The sequence below is a fragment of the Megalobrama amblycephala genome, linkage group LG13 (genome assembly GCF_018812025.1).
Source record: "Megalobrama amblycephala isolate DHTTF-2021 linkage group LG13, ASM1881202v1, whole genome shotgun sequence".
Classification (NCBI taxonomy): domain Eukaryota; kingdom Metazoa; phylum Chordata; class Actinopteri; order Cypriniformes; family Xenocyprididae; genus Megalobrama; species Megalobrama amblycephala.
The window spans coordinates 38,033,021-38,054,343 of NC_063056.1; the positions used below are offsets into that span (position 1 = coordinate 38,033,021).

The following is a 21,323-nucleotide window of genomic DNA, read 5'->3' on the forward strand; positions in this document are numbered from 1 at the left end:
AGGCTGTTAAGTTAGACGTTATCATGTGTGAGGCAGGCGAGTGCACATGCGCTAGATGAGGTCGTCAGCCATAGATTCAGCTCTTTTAAAGGAATAGTTCACACAAACGCTCATGACATTCCTTATATTATTATTTTACACAAATACAGATGTTGTGTACAATGTCAGAGCTGCTCTTTTCCAAATATTGCTAGTGAATGGTGACTTAAAAAGCACACAAGTCATATAGACATTATGTGAAAGTAAATAATACTGCATTGGAACGACATGAGGGTAAGTACATGAAGACAAAGTGAATTCACATTTTTAGGTGAACTATTGCTTTAAACTCAGATTTCTGGTTAACAGGTTCAGTATCATGTGCAGGTCAGTCGGAATAAATTTGTGGTTGTATAAATGAACAGGCTTGAGGGATTGAGGCATGCTGGGTACAGGGTCCTCCTACATCATTCCATTTACATTTGGCCACATAAATGTGTTTTTGCAAAACGAGTTTAAATCCGATCTTCAATTCCCACGCTATATGCAAATTTAACGGAGTTCGCATCAGCGAAAGCCACAGATATGAGCAGCATTTTATCATCAGCTAATTTCAAGATCAAAGACCGCAATAGGAGAGAGAGCGGCATAAGCACTTATAAGATCGTTTAGTCTCACTACTTTTAATGAAGACAATTGTGTATTGAGCTTCAGGATGTGATGCCAAACTTTCAGCTTTGTTTGCACATCAGATTGCTGAAAAGATCTGCGGCGATGCATGTTGCATGTCATATCTGGCTCCAGTAGCCGGTATAACACGATCTCACACCTTGTTTTTTTTTTTACAGTTTTGGGAGGATTACAAATTTAAAAATGTGGTTTCAGCAACCAAATGCATTTACACTTGTCCAGTTTTGTCTGGAATGTCTCTCAAACCACATCCTGAAGTGCCTATTTACATCTGGTCACTTGCTATGTGAAAATGCCAGGTGTATATGCCCTCTGAAATGCTTTCCAGACAGACTTAAATCCACACTTCAGGATGTGGTTTGAGAGACATTCCAGACGAAACTGGACAAGTGTAAAGGCATCTCGTGGTTGAATCCACATATGTAAATTTTACTCCTCTCAAAATGGTAAAAAAACACAAATGAAACTGAAAGTTTGGAGTTGCAACCTGAAGCTTAACACACAATCATCTTCATTGAAAATAGCGAGACTAAGAGTGTGTTCACACTTGGCAGATTTGGTTTGATTAAAATGAACTCTAGTGCAATAGAGTGCCTCAGGGATGACGTGTTTTTGTAGGCAAAACCCGGAAGCGAGTTAGCATTTTAGGACTTCCGGTTCCATTGCCACAAAGTCTTTGAGTTTTTTGAATGGGTTTTTACTAAATCGCCTGAAATAAGGTCTGTGGTTAACAAGGCCTCTAAATATTTTTATGTTTTGATCTATGACATAAAACACACCAGTTAAAACCCACTTGTGATTATTTAAACCTTTATTGTGTCTTAAAAACGGCGGTTGCTAACAAGTTGCTAAAAGGGGCTATTTCCTTTGGCGAGGACTTTAGACGTCATCATAAACAGGACATTTGGACAGCATTTCTCATGAAAAAGTGGATAAATATTCATAATCAGCGAGTAGGTTTTTAAAAAAAGTTGTTTTTTAAATAAAGTTTGAGTAAGCTTGGTGGTGACGACGTTGATCCGTGACCATGGTGTGCTGTAGTCCGTTTATAGCCTACTGTTAGCTTTTTATATCTGACGACTTTATTTAGGCTTCAAAATGTATAAATGTTGTGTTAACTTGTAAAGATTATCTTGATAGACAAAACGTGTAAGTGTCATAACCCTTTGTTAAACACAGAGCTTATTTTCTGCGAATTTCCAAAAGTCTATGGGAAAAATGCATAGGCTTTTGTTCGAGGGAACCCGTGCGCCGCTAACTTCCGGGTTGGCCTACAAAAACACGTCATCCCTGAGGTACTCTATTGCTCTGTTAGTGTGGTTCAATTGAATAAGTGTGAACGCTGCCAAACAGACCGAGACCGCTGAAAAGACGGGTCTCGATCCGCTTCCAAACAAACTCTGGTGCGGTTCGACTGACATATGAAAGCAATACGGACTAAAAACATCTAAAGTAACCAAAAATAGGACGTGATGTCACAAGATGTGTCACTAAAAAGGACAAAATGCCAAGCACACTTGTTTTTAGGGAGCTACAGTTGTGTTTAGAATTATTAGCACCCTTGGAAAATATGATCAAAGGTGACTGTAAAAATAAATCTGCATTGTTTATCCTTTATTTCATAAAATTAGCAAAAATATAACCTTTCATTGAAGGAAAAGAATTGAAAGTGGGGGGGAAATCACATTATGAAATAAATGTTTTTCTTCAAAGCACATTGGCCACAGTTATTCTTTGTTCATATTTACCAAGGGTGCCAATAATTCTGAGCACCACTGTACGTTGCCCATTACAGTTCGGTCTCCTTGCAGCAGATCTTCGTTTGTGTGCAATTCCTTGCACTGTTTTGACTTCTTCACACATTTTATAAGCTCTTCACAAGTTTTTCACTGGTAAAAATACCATCATACTGTAAGTGCGCACATTTAGCCCAGAAAACAGCACTGTTTTGGATGTTCGCTAGGGTCTGTCTCAAAATATATGTCATAAAAACCAAAGTTTTTGTTTTGTATCTTTAGGTTCTGTCTTAAAAATGACTGTGAATGCTAAACAAACCAGGACTAAATGTTTTGTCTGGACCAGAAGAACCAAGAGAACCCAAGTACAAGTGTGAACACACCCTAAATGATCTTACCAGCGCTGATGCCACTCTCTCTCTCTGATTGTCATCTTTGATCTTAAAATTAGTTGATGACAAATAAAATGCTGCTCATATCTGTTGCTCTCAGTGATGAACTCCATTGAATTCATCAGCGTGGGAATTGAACGAAGATCGGATTTATATTCGTTTCGTTTTATGTGGCCAAGTTTTAACAAATCAGATAGCTATCTGATCAGTAAAAACGCATCAGAGCCTGGAATCATTGTCAGGTCATAAAATATAATGAAACTGTGTGTGGAGGGTGGAAACACAATATGAGTGATGTGTGAGGGTGAGACACATAATGAGAATGAAGCATCATGTGTTTGTGTCTGTGTCTGTGTCACCTCCTGTCCCAGAAGTGGCCGCGACTCCAGAGAACGCTTGACTTTGTTTTCCTCCTTCACTGGCATGAGCGATTTGAGGAACTTGGGCGGTTGAGGCGACAGCACTTTAAATGGACTCGAGTTGAAGAACGTCGGACTCTCTGGTACCGACCCTGAGGAGAAAGTGTGCATGAAATGATGCATGAGACAGTTTAAATGTAAAGAAAAATGTAAAAGGTCTGGATGGCAAGCCTACAATGGAGAAATCATGGTAAATTTAGCATTTCAACCCTACTGAAAATAAAATGAAAAATACACAATATATTTTATTAATATTATTAATTTTATTATAAGATAATTGTTAATAATCATAATTTGTATTCAATTATACATTTTTAGAAGTTTTGAAATGTTTTTTCTTTTTTTTGAAAGAAATTAATACTTTTATTCAGCACAGATGTGTTTTGATAAAAAGTTGATAAAAATTGATAAAAAGTCATAGTAAAGATTTATATTGTTAGAAAATATTTATATTTTGAATAAATGCTGTTCTTTTTAACCTTTTCTTCATCAATGAATCCTGAAAAAAATCACAGGTTCGAAAAAAATATTAAACAACACTACTATTTCCAACATTGATAATAAGTATCAAATCATCATATCAGAATGATTTCTGAAGGATCATGTGACACTGAAGACTGGAGTAATGATGCTGAAAATTCAGCTTTGATCACAGGAATAAATTATATTTTAAAGTATATTAAAAGAGAAAACCATTATTTTAAATTGTAATAATATTTCACAATATTATTGTTTTTTTCTGCATTTATTATTAAATAAATGCAGCCTTAATGAGCATAAGAGACTTTGTTCAAAAACATTAAAAATAGTAATGTTTCCAAACTTTATTTTATATATATATATATATATATATATATATATATATATATACACTATCGTTCAAAAGTTTGGGGTCAGTAAGATTTTTTAATGTTTTAAAAGAAGTATCTTCTGCTCACCAAGCCTGCATTTATTTGATTAATAATACAAACAAAAACAGTAATATTGTGAAATATTATTCCAATTTAAAACAGCTGTTTTCTATGTCAATATATAGTAAAGTGTAATTTATTCCTGTGATCAAAGCTGAATTTTCAGCATCATTACTTCAGTCTTCAGAGTCACATGATCCTTCAGAAATCATTCTAATATGATGATTTGATGCTCAAGAAACAGTCATTATTATTATCAATGTTGAAAACAGTTATTTACATTTTTATTTCATGACGCTATGATGAATAGAAAGTTCAAAAGAACAGCATTTGTCTGAAATCTAAATCTTTTGTAACATTAAACACTATCGTTCAAAAGTTTGGGGTCAGTAAGATTTTTTAATGTTTTAAAAGAAGTATCTTCTGCTCACCAAGCCTGCATTTATTTGATTAAAAATACAAACAAAAACAGTAATATTGTGAAATATTATTCCAATTTAAAACAGCTGTTTTCTATGTCAATATACAGTAAAGTGTAATTTATTCCTGTGATGCAAAGCTGAATTTTCAGCATCATTACTCCAGTCTTCAGTGTCACATGATCCTTCAGAAATCATTCTAATATGCTGATTTGATGCTCAAGAAACATTCATTATTATTATCAATGTTGAAAACAGTTATTTACATTTTTATTTCATGACGCTATGATGAATAGAAAGTTCAAAAGAACAGCATTTGTCTGAAATCTAAATCTTTTGTAACATGAAACACTACCGTACAAAAGTTTGGGGTCAGTAAGAACTTTAATTTTATTTTTGGGGGATAGAAATAAAATTAATCAATACTTTTATTCATCAAGGATGAGTTAAACTGATCAAAAGTTATAGTAAAGACAATTATAATGTTAGAAAATATTCTATTTTAAATAAATGCTGTTCTTTTGAACTTTCTATTCATCGAAGAATTTTGAAAAAAATGTATACACAACTGTTTTCAACATTGATAATAATAATGAATGTTTCTTGAGCATCAAATCATCATATTAGAATGATTTCTGAAGGATCATGTGACACTGAAGACTGGAGTAATGATGCTGAAAATTCAGCTTTGATCACAGGAATAAATTACACTTTACTATAGATTGACATAGAAAACAGCTGTTTTAAATTGAAATAATATTTCACAATATTACTGTTTTTGTTTGTATTTTTTATCAAATAAATGCAGGCTTGGTGAGCAGAAGAGACTTCTTTTAAAACATTAAAAAATCTTACTGACCCCAAACTTTTGAGCGGTAGTGTATATATATATATATATATATAGTGATTTAATTCTAAATATTCAATTATTAAATTATTTAGTAATAATATTCAACAATTTCATATTTTAAAAACTAGAATGCTTGCTTAAAAAACATTTTTGTCTTTCAAATCCTCCCAGGAGAAAGAAAAGTTCACCATTACACATAACTTTACCATGATTCTCTTTGTTTTTTACAGGCGTTTCTTTCGAGAGAGAACTGTTGAGTGAAGCTTCATGAAAGTTGGATTCAGTGACGTCCACATGACTGTCGCAGTGAGCCTGTGGAAAAGGAGTCAAAACTCAGACAGACATTCACAACAACACACGGGCTGTGAACGTAGTAAGTGTTCACTAACCTTCAAGTCTTCATCCTCACATCCTGTCCCATCTGATTTACAACACGAGGTCTAAACAAATATATATTACAGATTTGCTTAACACAATGAAAAGTGTTTTGTTTCTATACATGAGCAAAGAGTAGATCAGGTCTTACGTGCTGGACGTTTGGCGTGCTGAGACTGCGCCGTATGTGTCTGCCTTTAGCAGAGAGAGCTTCCTTCACCGTCACGGCCTGAACGAACACATAAACACACACTAAACACTCCAGCTGCATAAAACCAGCAGCTAGTGAGTGAAATCTGCCTGAAGGTGAAGCCGTACCTGCCGGAGTCTCTCCAGACACAGGATATTGTCCACCTCCAGCACTCCTCGGGTGTATTTCTCGATGTACGTCTCTCCATCGAGAGTCTCCTCGCTCTCTCCTCGCGCTGCCATCAAGGCCAGAGTCTCACGCTCCTCCGGCTCTTCAGACGCCTGTTCACAAACACATGTGTCTATCTGTGTGCTCGGTGCATTCAGAAAGAAGAATATGAAGAGAAAACAATGAATTTGTACCTTTGGTATGTTAGACACAATCTCATACGTCACTCCACAGGAGTACAGGATGTTCCTCAAAGACATCCGTCTCTTCAGACTCTGAGTGAAACTCTACGAGACAGATATAGTTATTTATTTACATTATTAACATTTACATGCTAATCATACATCTCATTAAAGCAGTGGTGTAATGTAACAAAGTAATAATACTTCGTTACTGCACTTTTTTGGGAGAATCTGTACTTTACTTGAGTTTTTATATTTCTGTCAACTTCTACTTTTACTCCACTACATTTCCTAAATAAAATGTATACTTTTACTCCGATACATTTTTCCAAAGCATTTTCGTTAAAATAAAGTTGGAAGAACACAGACTGCAAGCAAGCATGTGCAAACAAATGCTCGCACAACCGCGGTTGATCTTATTTTCCAGGTTGCGTCCGTTGCTGGAGCGTCGGAGAAGAGTGCGCTGTCATTATACAGTATGAGAGCGACCTCTAGAGGCGAAATAAAAACTATCACTGATGCCTCGAAGAGTTTGTTTTGACACGTGACGTGAGGCTGCGCGCTGCACAGAGCGGGACACTTCAAAATTGATTTAAAACCGACAACAAAATGGCATGTTATACAGTGTACACTACAGTACATGTTTTCATATCACTATAAAGTAATTAGTTTGTTGACTAGATGCTGCATTAGCGGAGAACAGTAGTATGTTTGCCGTCGAGGCTGAGAGGATGCTAACATTAGTAGTACCTCAAGCGGTTAAAACAATGTGACAAAAACACCAACTGTTTAATGTCACGATTGTTACCATTCATTTGCATTAGTTTATATCTCTTTGTTCGCTGTTATGTATTCATTATCCAGCGAAGTTTCTTATTTAAACTGTATTCTCATCATGCAGCGACAGAAGCATAACAAATCAGAAATATATCCAATTTCAATTCTTTTTTTATCGGCACTGTAACACATATTTTGATTAGATAATCATCAATTTTTCTAAAATAGAGCCAAATAATGTGTGAAAGTATACATATAATAGACCCATGCTATGCCTTTGTGTGTAAAGATGGTCATTTTTAAGTTTGGATTTATATGAAATAGTAACATTCTACAATAAGAGTACATTTGTAACATTAAATAAGGTTAATAAAAGTATTGTTCATTTTTAATTTCAACATTTACATTTTAACATTTTAAAGCTGTCTCTTACATTAGTTATAATGCACTATGAATTAACATGAACAATCAATGTATAATTAATAAATTAGTATTTTTATATTTAAAAATTACAATAAACATTTAGCCATTTTTTTAATTCAAAGAAACAAAATGTAAGAGAGTTAAAACTGAACACAATCTTGCTGCTCAAACTGTGTATAGAACATTTTCATTATTCTTATTAATTAGATTAACATTACCATACTTTATTTGTCCTAAAATGAAAATAAATAAATAATAATAATGATGATGATGAGAAGAAGAAATAAAGATATAAATGTAAAAACAATACTACCAAACTCTGTAAATTTGCTCAAATTAAAGAAGTTCAGTAATTAATAATAACAATACTTTATGGTACATTTATTTAACTTGGCATATTTTTTTTTAAAGTACTCTACCATTAAATCGTAAAGAGATGTTCTAATCCTACACATTAATATCATGGATAAAGCAGCATCTTAAATATCAGTACCATTTAAAGACAATGTAAAACAATTTATAACCCATTTTCCGTCAGTAATGTGAGACTATTGAGTGAAACAAAACAAATACCAAAAAGAAATGTGAGACAGAACTTGATTTTATCTATTGGGAATTGACTGGAAAGAAGGCAGTGTGAGTTGATTTGAAAAATCATGAAGAATCAATGCACAATAAGACCAGGTAGAAGTTTTAAGAAAGTGATTAAGATCAATCACGTTGACATTAACGTACGCAAGCTGTTTGACTGTTTTCCAGACCTGTTTGTTGTAGATGTTGACGGCGATTCTCTTGCGGAGGACCAGCTCCATGGAGGCTGGATGACTGAGCTGCACCGTGGCTTTCACGATCAGATAGATCCGTTCGTTGGGCACCGTGATCCGGTTCAGGTGGATGGAGTCGTGGATGGACGAATCCCAGGAACACACAGCCGACACCTGAGAGTAATCGTGTGTACGTATGAGAAATCATAATATATAGACTCTACAAGTCATTATTTCCGTTGTTTTCCATAATATCCATTACCTCGTCATCGCTGTGTCTGATGATGGGAAGGTAGAAGAACGGGCTGCCGTGCTCTTTGGGAAGAATCGAGTTCACACCTGCGGCGTGAGGACCTGTCAGCTGATCATTCACTGTCAGGTTATCAGCTGCAAAACAGACATTACAGCTAAAATAACAATCACACACAAATGCCTCCTTTACAAGCCTAAATTATTGATGTAACAGGGGCATGCAAATCAGCAAAACCTTGAGCTCTTGAAACCTGAAGATCAATATATCTCACCGTTCAGATCCAGGAACAGCACAGGAATATGAGCTTCCATGCCAGCAGGAGGAACCCTTGAGCAGCAACAACAAAGAGTTTAATATCTAATCTCACTTTTCCCTTAAAATGCTTATTCAATAACAGGTTTTCATCCTTGCTGACATGTTATGAAAACAAAATAGCCCACAATTGACCAGTGCATTAAAAACACTGGTTTCACCTGTAGTGTCTGGCCTAAATAACAGCTAGTAGACATATAAGTACAAAAGCCTGACTGAGGAAAATTTCATTTTTAAAATGTGTTTCTCAAATAACTTGGCTCCTGAACTTGCTGAGGTTGAGTAGCACTGGTTTGCAGTGGTTAAGTTCTCACCAGTGCGCCGGGGCCCCTGGGATTCCACTGCCAGGGGCCGGAACCAGCACTGCGTTCCTCTCCTCCGTCAGACCCACCCACTGCTCCACCAGTCTGGCCTCTCTTTCCACGTCCTCCTCGGACTTCTCTGAAAGTCACATGCACAGGCATGAAACTATCACCATGATGCAATGCAGCCCATTATATAATAATAATAATACTACATTTTGTTTATAATGCACTTATCACATACCCAGAGCGCTACAAAACAGATAATGAGAGGAAAGGCCTAATTCTGGCAATTTTGCTGAGGTGAGGCACTCTTAAGGTTCTAAATAGAATCTTCACAGGATCTCTCAGGCACTTCATATATAGAACCTTTTGGGGGTTCCATCATGGAATCATTTTATGGATTTAGTTTTAAAATTAATCAATTTAGTTTTTTTATTTTGATAAAATTTGATCAATTAAGCAGCACATAAACGCACTTTATCACTATGAAAAATGGAAATAAACCTGTTAACCATGAAAGTATTATGCAGTCATTTAAGACATTTCTCCTTATATTTGAGTATTTGGAAACAGTGATGATGTTTCTGTGGGCGGAGCCTACCTGGTAGCAGAAAATGACAGTTCTGCAATAACAATCTATGCAAGCCATAGAATAAAAGAATTAAAAAAGGTAATTTCAATCTCACAATTCTGACTTTTGATTCACAATTCCCAGTTTGTATCTCACAATTCTGAGAATAAAAATCAGAAATGTCTTTTTTCCTCAGAATTGAAAGTTTATATCCCACAATTCTGACTTTTCCCCCTCAGAATTGTGATATAAAACTCGGCAGTTGCAAGTTATAAAGACCGAATTGGGAGATATAAACTCATAATTGTGAGAAAAAAAGTCAAGAATTGTGAAATAATTTAAATATTATCTATGTAAAATGTTATGCGTTTTAAAGGTGCCCTAGAACTTCTTTTTAAAAGATGTAATATAAGTCTAAGGTGTCCCCTGAATGTGTCTGTGAAGTTTCAGCTCAAAATACCACATACATTTTTTTTAACTGCCTATTTTGGGGCATCATTAACTATGCACCGATATATAGGTTGCGGCCCCTTTAATTCTCGTGCTCCCCCGCCCCCGGAGCTCGCGCTTGCCTTGAACAGCATAAACAAAGTTCACACAGCTAATATAACCCTCAAAATGGATCTTTACAAGATGTTTGTCATGCATGCTGCATGCATACATCGGATCATGTGAGTATAGTGTTTATTTGGATGTTTACATTTGATTCTGAGTTAGAGGCTTTGCTCTGTGGCTAACGGCTAATGCTACACTGTTGGAGAGATTTATAAAGAATGAAGTTGTGTTTATGAATTATACAGACTGCAAGTGTTTAAAAATGAAAATAGCGACGGCTCTCTTGTCTCCGTGAATACAGTAAGAAACGATGGTAACTTTAACCACATTTAACAGTACATTAGCAACATGCTAACAAAACATTTAGAAAGACAATTCACAAATATCACTAAAAATATCATGACATCATGGATCATGTCAGTTATTATCGCTCCATCTGCAATTTTTCGCTATTGTTCTTGCTTGCTTACCTAGTCTGATGATTCAGCTGTGCACAGATCCAGACGTTAATACTGGCTGCCCTTGTGTAATGCCTTGAACATGAGCTGGCATATGCAAATATTGGGGGCGTACATATTAATGATCTCAACTGTTGCGTAACAGTCGGTGTTACTGTATGTTGAGATTCACCTGTTCTTCGGCGGTCATGAAATGAGATTTATACAAGAAGGAGGAAACAATAGAGTTTGAGACTCACTGTATGTCATTTCCATGTACTGAACTCTTGTTATTCAACTATGCCTAGATAAATTCAATTTTTAATTCTAGGGCACCTTTAAATATTTCATGCTGCAACTGTAGGGCTAATACATTATGTCCCCTATGAACTGCATGTGTGAATATTATGTGGACCTATTATTTACATCAAATTCATACTTTAATAGTAGACTTCATCAGTCCAGTCTGCGGCTTGCAACCATAAACGTCTGCGTTTAGCTTCAAAAGACGTCTTTGACAGCAGCATTCTATAAAAATGAAGACTTTTTTTGCACTCAGATTTTGACATCCAAAGGAAAGTTTTTTTCTCTTATTCTGTGGATTTTGCCTGTTTTCGTCCACTTGTTACCACAGTTTTTCTGCCATCACAATGCACACGCAGATGCAAGTTACGTAATTGTGACGTCTGCTCCCAAATGGTGTATATATATATAGAAACGTTTTCACATAAAGGGCTATTTAAAATTGAGTCAAGAACCTTAGGGTTCTACATAAAACCATTTTTTTTAAGAGTATAGAATGCAGATTTTGAGATACTCCTAATATGTGCATCCAGTACCAATGAACATCAAAACTAAAGCTTGAGAAGACAGCAATACCAAACTGTTATCCAGAGTCTAATTAAAGTTTCCATCTTTGTGAGTAGCTGCTGGTGTACCAACAAGAAGAACAGTAAAATCTATTTATCAGTCTTCCATGATGAACACATGCTTTAAATTCCTTTCAAGAAAGTTTTATTGAAAACATTTAAAGGGATAGTTGACTCAAAAATTCTGTCAACATCTACAAACCCTCAAGTTTTTCCAAACTTGTATGAGTTTCTTTCTTCTGCTAAACAAAAAAGAAGATATTTTGAAGAATGTCAGTAACCAAACATTGACTTCCATAATATTTTTTTTTTTTTCTCCATACTATGGAAGTCAATGGGGTCCATGAACAGTTTTTCAAAATATCTTCTTTTGTGTTCAGCAGAAGAACAGAATTCTTCTTAAAATATTCCCTTTCTTATCAGGCCTGTTTTACATTCAAATTAAAAATCTATTGGGGAATAAAAAATGTAATGGTGAAAATATATTAAAGGTGCCCTAGATTCAAAATTTGAATTTATCTTGGCATAGTTGAATAACAAGAGTTCAGTACATGGAAAAGACATACATTGAGTTTCAAACTCCATTGCTTTCTCTTTCTTAAGTAAATCTCATTTGTTTAAAAGACCTCCGGAAAACACGCGGATCTCAACATAACACCGACTGTTACGTAACCCAATATTTGCATATGCCAGCCCATGTTCCCAACATTATGAAAGGCATTAGACAAGGGCAGCCAGTAACGTCTGGATCTGCACAGGTGAATCAACAGACTAGGTAAGCAAGCAAGAACAACAGTGAAAAATGGCAGATGGAGCAATAATAACTGACATGATCCATGATAGCATGATATTTTTAGTGATATTTGTAAATTGTCTTTCTAAATGTTTCGTTAGCATGTTGCTAATGTACTGTTAAATGTAGTTAAAGTTACCATCGTTTCTTACTGAATTCACGGAGACAAGAGCCATCGCTATTTTCATTTTTAAACACTTGCAGTCTGTATAATGCATAAACACAACTTCATTCTTTATAAATCTCTCCAACAGTGTAGCATTAGCCGTTAGCCACGGAGCACAGCCTCAAACTCATAGAGAATCAAATATAAACATCAAAATAAATACTTTACTCACATAATTCGAATCATGCATACAGCATGCATGATGAACATCTTGTAAAGATCCATTTGAGGGTTATATTAGCTGTGTAAACTTTGTAAATGTGCTGTAATATAATCGAGAGCTCGTGTGGCAGGGAGCACGCGAATTAAAGGGGCGGCGCGCTGAAAAAAATCAGTGCATAGTTAATGATGCCCCAAAATAGGCAGTTAAAAAAATTAATTAAAAAAAATCTATGGGGTATTTTGAGCTGAAACTTCACAGACACATTCAGGGGACACCTTAGACTTATATTACATCTTGTGAAAAAGCATTCTTGGGCACCTTTAATGCATTACAATTAAAGTAGAAAAATGGAGGCAGATTTCATCAAACTGTTTGAGAGGTGGTATCTAATTTGTTTCAAGTTCTTTAAGCCATGATTTGACGTTTTTCTTCAAAAACAGTGATAACAGCTTTGTAAACAACAATAAGCTTAGTGTATAAGGTCAGAAAATCCCAGAATGACACGCTTTAAACTCCAACCTGACTTGTTGATGATCTTCTTGATCTGCTCCTCCAGATATTCCCTGCGCTTGATGAGGGCATCAGACCAGCGTTCCCGCACACAGTTCAGGTCCTCTTCCTATTCACATACAGCAGAAGAACATTGAGACCTCAGCTAAACTGGATTTTCAGACCCCCGTTTAATTTGCCATCAGTGGGCGATTAACACCATTAGGCTCATTTCAATTCAAAATTTAAAGCGACTGGAAAAGAATCTGAAAATCGGAAGTACATCCCAATGATCAATTCACTGCAGAGATCCATCTCACACCGTGTCTACAGTAAATGCGAGCGGCATGTCAAAATGAAACAACTCTTTTAATATAATCAACAACTCCTATTATACGGGCCGTGACACACCAATTTGCCGTCGCCGGTGAGTGTCTGTCCGGGCTAGTTTTTGCAGTGTGTTCCTTAAGTGTGTACTTAAGTATCTTTTTGGCTACTTTGTAGTTGTATTGAGTATCAAAGATATGGGCAACTTTTACTCTCTACTTGACTACATTTTTGAGCAGGTAAATGTACTTTTTACTCCACTACATTTGTGATTAATAATGCAATTACAAATTACATTTTTCATGACACCTAACTTTTTCTGCAGCAGTTTGTTTCTGATATAAAGAAGATATTGCCATCTAAGTGCATTGAAGGTACTATATCTTGTGCATTTTGTCTTCACTCCCCCAAAACTTGGATACTTTACGTGAATGTGAGTGCATCAGCAGGTAGTTTCTGATCGCAGGTGTTTGATTTATTAGATGAGGAAATGACTGCAGCTGGTGATGAGGCTCAAACCAGCACATACAGTAGACTTTGACTATTTGATTTTACTTAACATTGTTTTATTTATCCGCTATATTGACAAGACCGTTTTGAAGGATATTGGTTTACTTATGACCTTTGTGTGCACTTGAGCTCAACTGAGACTTGAGAGTTTGTAGACGTTTAAAAGGTTGTTGTGTCGACTGTGATTTATTGCATCATTGAGGTGTTCAGTTTTATTTCGATTTTAGAAAATAAACTTGATTTCTCATCTTACAAATCAATTGTTTCTTATTTTCACTGGCATGTCTCTCAGGACTAGTGCATCTCTGAGCCTACATTCAGCATGAGTAAAATACTTCAGTACTGTTAAAATCAGATAGATACTTTAAGACTTTTACTCAAGTCGTATTGGAATTGGTTACTTGTAACTTGTAGTGGAGTCATTTTCACAGTAAGGTATCAGTACTTTTACTCAAGTATGGTTTTCAGGCACTCTTTACGCCTCTGTTCGGGAGTGAGATCACTCTGATTGGCTTTTTTGAGTTTGGCGAACGATTCCGTGCATGAGAATAACAGCAACAGTGATGAAAGCAAGAAAAGAAGTCAAGATGGTGTCATGAGAAATCGGAATCGGGTCTCCTTTAGGATCCAGGCAGTAATGCCTGATTAAAAGTTGTTATCGCAATGTCCTGACTAATTATAACCTATTTCACTATTATATGATGTTTATTACATTAAGTGCACAAACAACATGCTTGAAATATATTGCATAATAAGACAAACTGGAAACACAACCATGCCTAATTTTTTTTTTTTTTATAAGGATAAGGATTGTTGCAACATACTATGTTCTGTAAAAGTAATTTAATATTAATTTGACACAATAATAGCAATGTGGTATAGTATATAATAATAATAATAGGTCCCACTTTATATTAAGTGGCCTTAACTACTATGTACTTACATTTAAATTAATCAATTGATACAATGCACTTATTGTGTACATACACGTTTTTACATTGTATTTATAGTTTAAAAACACCTGCATGTAATTACATCTGTAATTAATTTCTGTAATTACATTTATAATTACACTGTTGACCCAACCCTTACACCTTACCCCTACCCTTAAACCTACCCACACTACCAAGGCTTTCCCTAACCTTACCCGTATCCAACTCAATAGCAGCAAAAGTGATTTGCAATTCAATATGAACCCAGTAAGTACATTGTACCTATTTTTTGATGTAAGTACTTAGTAGTTAAGGCCATTTAATATAAAGTGGGACCATAATAATATTATAAGAATTTTTTTGGTTACGTTTATTTTACAGTGCCGTAGTTACATTGTAATTACCCAAATAAGTAATGAGTAATTAACTACATGTACTTACTATAGAATTACATTTAGGGTTTGGTTTAGGGTTAGTTACTTGTAATTATGCATAATTTACTGTCATTACTATAGTAAGTACATGAAGTAACGTGTAACTACGACACTAAAATAAAAATGTTACCAATTTTTTAATAAATTTTTAATAAATCATGCTAAGTACACACAAACATCATTAATTTGAAACATGTAATTGGGAACTATATTGGAAGCAAAAAACATACCTAATATAATATAAGCTAAGCTAGCAGGCTAATCGGGTAGATGTATGCAATGCTAGTATATAAGCTAACTAAAAAACAGTAAGAATGATAAATGCTTGATTTCACAACCTAAAGCTTCTGTTAAATACTAGTATATGAACCATGTAATTTAAAAGACATTAATGGTCATTATAATGCATTTTAAATGATATAAATCATAGCGTGATTTTGCGGGAATTATAATCAGGTGCTTAAAATATCAGTGGAATCACTCGGGGAGCTAAACAAGACCCGATTCCTGGGGGGACTCGATTTATCACCACAACGGCACAGACTGAATTTTACTTCATCTTATTTGAGCATTCCAATACTTAATAATTTTGATAACAACATGAGTCATCTTGAATGAAGAAAGTGATCAGCATGATAGATATTTAAAATGGTAATCAAGCTCTGCTTAGTTTACAGATTGCATATCAGCAATCCTAGTTTTGGTTTCCATTTTTTACTGACGAATATAGACTATTGATACCTGTTAGTTGACAGTCATCTGTAGTCCTTCTGGTGTGTTTCAAGCACATCTTTTCGGCTTGGTGTGTCACGGCCTTAAGTCTACATTAGATAAGAATGTTGCTTCTGTTGACAGATTTTCACTCTCTAAAATTACATAATTTGTGCACATTTATTTTGATCTTTTTTTTTTAAATTGAGCATTTTATCTGTTCCTATTATTACTATTAAATTAGGCATTTACTTACTCCAAAATTGTCTTGGCCTTCAGTGCATCCAGCTCTATAGTATTTTGAAGTATTTCAGTAACATCTGAGCATTTGATCAAGATCAACATATTTCTGGTTTCTGGTCTTGTTTTTAAGCGTATGTATGGACAGTTGTAGCAATACCTACATTATGTACTATTTTATTTTCAGTCGAAAATAAAAATGTTACTTTAATTTTACTGATTATGAGTTTCAAGCTCACAGCTGATTCTGATACAGCCGCCTGTAGCATCCAGTGTAGACATGGTGTCAGGTGCAGATTTGGAGCCAAGCATCAAATTTTAATGTAATACTTACACAATACCAAAATAAACAAATAAATTGCATTAATTAATAAAGGCAGATTAAATCCAGTGTGCCGTTTTTACACTCAAACCCACACAGATAAAGCCGCAGCTCCATCTAGTAGGGTTCAAATGGATTTCAGCATGCAGAAATCATGCAGCCATGCACTGATCATGTGACAGGTAGCCGTGTGTTAGTGCAGGAATCTCCACACTTAAGGGTTTAGGATCTCACAGCTTCTTTGGAAGCATTTCTCAAATTAAAATCAGCAAAATTATAATATTAGGCTTTCAGACACGGATTATTATTATCATTTCATCCAGGTGACCCATGTACTGTCCTGTCTGAAAGCACATGTTCTGTCATCATGCGTGTGGGACAGACAGCAGAAAGTCAGAATACCTGATAACTATCCATATCGTCGTCTTCCTCCTTCTGCCAGGAGAGAATACAGTCTGTCACACACTCCGCGGAACTGACTCTCACATGACTCTAAACGCCACGTCTTCACACAGATGTTAAAGTGCCCCTATTATGATATTTTAAATGTTCCCATTTTTGTTTTGGAGTCTTCTACAATAAGTTCACATGCATCCAAGGTCAAAAAACACTTTAATTTTCTCATAATATACATTTTATCTTCACCTCTTTTCTCACAGTGGTCCAAAATGGTTTGATAAAGTATCCGGTCTCTCTAAACCCCTCCTTTCCGAGAGCCTGTTCTGCTCTGATTGGTCAGATGGCCCAGTCTGCTGTGATTGGTCTAAACGAAGCTCCCATTACCATATCTTCCTCAGCACTTGATAGGAACCATAACAATGGTGTCACCTTTAGCGTATCAATCTCATTCTTTAGAAATGCTTGCAAAGTGGTTTTGCCCTCGTAGCGCAGAAAACAGCATCTTCTTGACATGGCATTATGCACATTTGTAACAAACCTATGTAGGTTTGATCAGGAAGTACGTCTGGAATAATTGACGACTCGTTTCAGACACTTCAGAACCGGTTCTTTCTTTTGGAAGATAATAACTCCATTTAAAACTTCACAAACAGCTATATTACACACACAACACAGGCAATAATCATAATAGGGGCACTTTAAAATGAAGCAATGCATCCCTACAAAGTTGAAAATTGATGATGAAAGGACAATATAACAACTGATCAATCAAATATAACTTTTTTGGGGGTCATTTTTCTAGAACCGCCATTCAAGAAAGATGAAGACCAGCTATGAAGATCAGCAAGAGATATAGTGACAACAAACAGGAGCCGCAAACAACAAAGATATCAGCAGCTTAACTTTCATACCCCATGTGAAGGGCTCCACAGGGATGCATTGTGTCATTTTAACATGTTGAATCAGCATTGAACTAAATAGCTGAAATTGAAGGTTTCATAGTTGATGAACTTTGCGACACTGAAATGAACTGAATCAATATCGAATTGAATTTGTGTTTTTGTCAAATTTTTGAAATATGTCCATATAGTTCAGTTTTAGTTTTCATTTATTCAGTTTTGATAATAGCCCTGCTCCAGATTCTGCTCTAGCAGTGTGTTGTGTCAGTCGTACTGACCTGATAGCTGTCCAGAGGTCTCTGTAGTTTTGTGGAGCGAGCGGAAACACAGCCGATAGAGACGGACAGGACAGCCTCCACCATCAGCGGCAAAGTCCCCGAGTGCTGGACCGGCTGGACGCACACCTGAAGCCTCCGAGAGTGACCCTGAATTAAACAAACACACATTTGCATGCTAAACTTTGAGCATCGCAAACAGTCGCTGTCACTATTCAAAGTAAATCACTTCGGGTCACTTTGGCTACGTCTACACTAATCCAGATACATTTAAAAATGCATCTTTTTCTGTTTTGGGCTGTCTTCCACACTGAAGCAGTGAAAAAAAAACAGCTTTTTGAAGACACTCTCCCAAGTGGATAAATTGCAGTGTGGCCTGTGAAAACAGGTATTCAAAAAATATTTTGTTTCTTTTATATAACTTTTATATGTTTTGTTTTTGTGCACATATTCTTGTCAATTTGTAACATTAAGGTTGAACCACTGTAGTCACGTTGACTATTTTAACAATGTTTTTACTACTTTGAATGTGGTCATTTCGTTGCTTTCAATGGAGGATAAAAAAAACTCTCGGATTTCATTAAAAATATCTTAATTTGTGTTCCGAAGGTGAAGGTCTTACGGGTGTGGAACGACATGAGGGTGAGTAATTGATGACAGAATTTTCATTTTTGGGTGAACTAACCCTTTAAGCTCCATCCGCGTCTGGGTTTTATTCGAATATGGATACAAATACTTTTGAGATTGCTACAGATACAGATATTGGCTCTGCTGCCCACCCCTAGAACTTTATATTATCAGTGAGCTTTTATATTTTGTATTATGCAGTGGTGTATAAAGTACTTGAAAACCATACTTGAGTAAAAGTACAGATATCTTACCAGAAAATGACTTTGGTAGAAGTTAAAGTTGCTGTTTAGAATGTTACTTGAGTAAAAGTTTTAAAGTATGTGATGTATACGAAAAGTATTTTTTTGATATTAAACGTACTTAAGTATTGAAAGTAAAAGTACAAGTAAATGTAAAATATAAAAGGAGCAAAAAAAAATTAAAAATTGTTCTATACAGTTTGAGCAGCAAGATTGTGTTCAGTTTTAACTCTCTTACATTTTGTTTCTTTAAATTAAAAAAATGGCCAAATGTTTATTGTAATTTTTATACATAAAAAACACTAATATATTAATTATACATTGATCGTTCATGTTAATTCATAGTGCATTATAACTAATGTAAGAGACAACTTTAATATGTTAAAATGTAAAAATGAACAATACTTTTATTAACCTTATTTAATGTTACAAATGTACTCTTATTGTAAAATGTTACTATTTCATATAAATCCAAACAGTCATGCTTAAAAATGACCATCTTTACACACAAAGGCATAGCATGGGTCTATTATATGTATACTTTCACACATTATTTGGCTCTATTTTAGAAAAATTGATGATTATCTAATCAAAATATGTGTTACAGTGCAGATAAAAACTGAAATTGAATAGGCTACATTTCTGATTTGTTATGCTTCTGTCGCTGTATGATGAGAAAACAGTTTAAATATGCAACTTCGCTGGATAATGAATGCATAACAGCGAACAAATGGATATAAACTAATGCAAATGAATGGTAACAATCATGACATTAAACAGTTGGTGTTTTTGTCACATTGTTTTAACCGCTTGAGGTACTACTAATGTTAGCATCCTCTCAGCCTCGACGGCAAACATACTACTGTTCTCCGCTAATGCAGCATCTAGTCAACAAACTAATTACTTTATAGTGATATGAAAACATGTACTGTAGTGTACACTGTATAACATACCGTTTTGTTGTCGGTTTTAAATCCGTTTTTGAAGTGTCCCGCTCTGTGCAGCGCACAGCCTCACATCACGTGTCAAAACAAACTCTCCGAGGCATCAGCGATAGTTTTTATTTCGCCTCTAGAGGCCGCTCTTGTAATGTCTCGTAATGACAGCGCACTCTTCTCCGACGCTCCAGCAACGGACGCAACCCGGAAAATGAAATCAACCGCGGTTGTGCGAGCACTTGTTTGCACATGCTTGCTTGCAGTCTGTTTTCTTCCGACTTTATTTTGTAGTAAGTAACGAAAATGCTTTGGGAAAATGTATCGGAGTAAAAGTAGACAATTTATTTAGGAAATGTAGTGGAGTAAAAGTAGAACCTGACAGAAATATAAAAACTCAAGTAAAGTACAGATTCTCCCAAAAAATAAGTATTATTACTTCGTTACATCACAATACTGGTTTTATGCATGCACATAAAATGGATGAGAAATTTTTGCAAAACACTAGTGTAAATGGAGAGCATTTAGAAACGAAAAGGCCGTTTTCTAATGCATGTGGATTAATGTAGACGTAGCCTTTGTCTGCATCTTTGTGAATGAGGTTGAAGTGACAGTGCCGCACCTGCCGCAGCTGAAACACGCCTCCAGTGCTGATGTCTTTGTTGGGATGCAGCTCTACAGACGAATACTCGCCCTGCTCATTCAACTCCTGTATGGAGACCCACAGCTCTATCCTACGAGACACTTCACTCCACCTGTCAAACACACACACACACACACACGTAGATGAACACAAGTCTACATGAATGAAAATGTTGACACAATACCAAAAGTTCAGTAATCGCTACCAATACCAGTAAAATTGTATGGTCCTCTGTATCAATTTCGGTACCATTGCAAAATCTATAGTTTTTTTTTAAAATAAATATATTAATTTATTTATTTATTTAATGAGGGACAATACATATTAATAATACATGGGGGAAAAAAGTAAAATGTGCCAGATTTAGCCACACTGGCTAATTTTCATCTGTAGTCCCTAGTTTAGTTAATATAGTTTTAACTATTTGAAAATAAAAATATTAAATTATTAAAAATATTAAATTCGATATTAATAGTAAATACTACATTAAAACATTCGTGTGTAGCCTTCAAATATTGTTCAATTGCATTAAAATGATCAGTAACACCTTACAAGTTCTCATTAGTTAAAGCATTAACTAACAATAAGCAATACATTTGCTACAGTATTTATTAAGCTTTGTTAACATTAGTTAATAAA

The 21,323-nt window shown here is 35.3% G+C and overlaps 1 protein-coding gene across 4 annotated transcripts in view; it reads right to left on the reverse strand.

Annotated features, from left to right (window-relative positions):
• Window positions 1-21,323, reverse strand: part of kif13a (kinesin family member 13A) — a 92,333-nt gene that overhangs the window by 8,124 nt on the left and 62,886 nt on the right. For 2 of the 4 annotated variants that reach the window (XM_048153984.1, XM_048153982.1), the window contains exons 24-37: window positions 20,664-20,796; window positions 18,241-18,387; window positions 17,067-17,099; window positions 13,219-13,318; window positions 9,155-9,281; window positions 8,800-8,855; window positions 8,538-8,662; window positions 8,273-8,449; window positions 6,324-6,416; window positions 6,090-6,242; window positions 5,923-6,000; window positions 5,786-5,836; window positions 5,603-5,708; window positions 3,157-3,308 (exon numbers count right to left, since the gene is read on the reverse strand). In XM_048153984.1, the coding sequence (XP_048009941.1) occupies window positions 3,157-3,308; window positions 5,603-5,708; window positions 5,786-5,836; window positions 5,923-6,000; window positions 6,090-6,242; window positions 6,324-6,416; window positions 8,273-8,449; window positions 8,538-8,662; window positions 8,800-8,855; window positions 9,155-9,281; window positions 13,219-13,318; window positions 17,067-17,099; window positions 18,241-18,387; window positions 20,664-20,796 (1,531 nt within the window). The remainder of the gene's footprint in view (window positions 1-3,156; window positions 3,309-5,602; window positions 5,709-5,785; window positions 5,837-5,922; window positions 6,001-6,089; window positions 6,243-6,323; window positions 6,417-8,272; window positions 8,450-8,537; window positions 8,663-8,799; window positions 8,856-9,154; window positions 9,282-13,218; window positions 13,319-17,066; window positions 17,100-18,240; window positions 18,388-20,663; window positions 20,797-21,323) is intronic. The other 2 variants (XM_048153985.1, XM_048153983.1) reach the window with 1 other exon arrangement.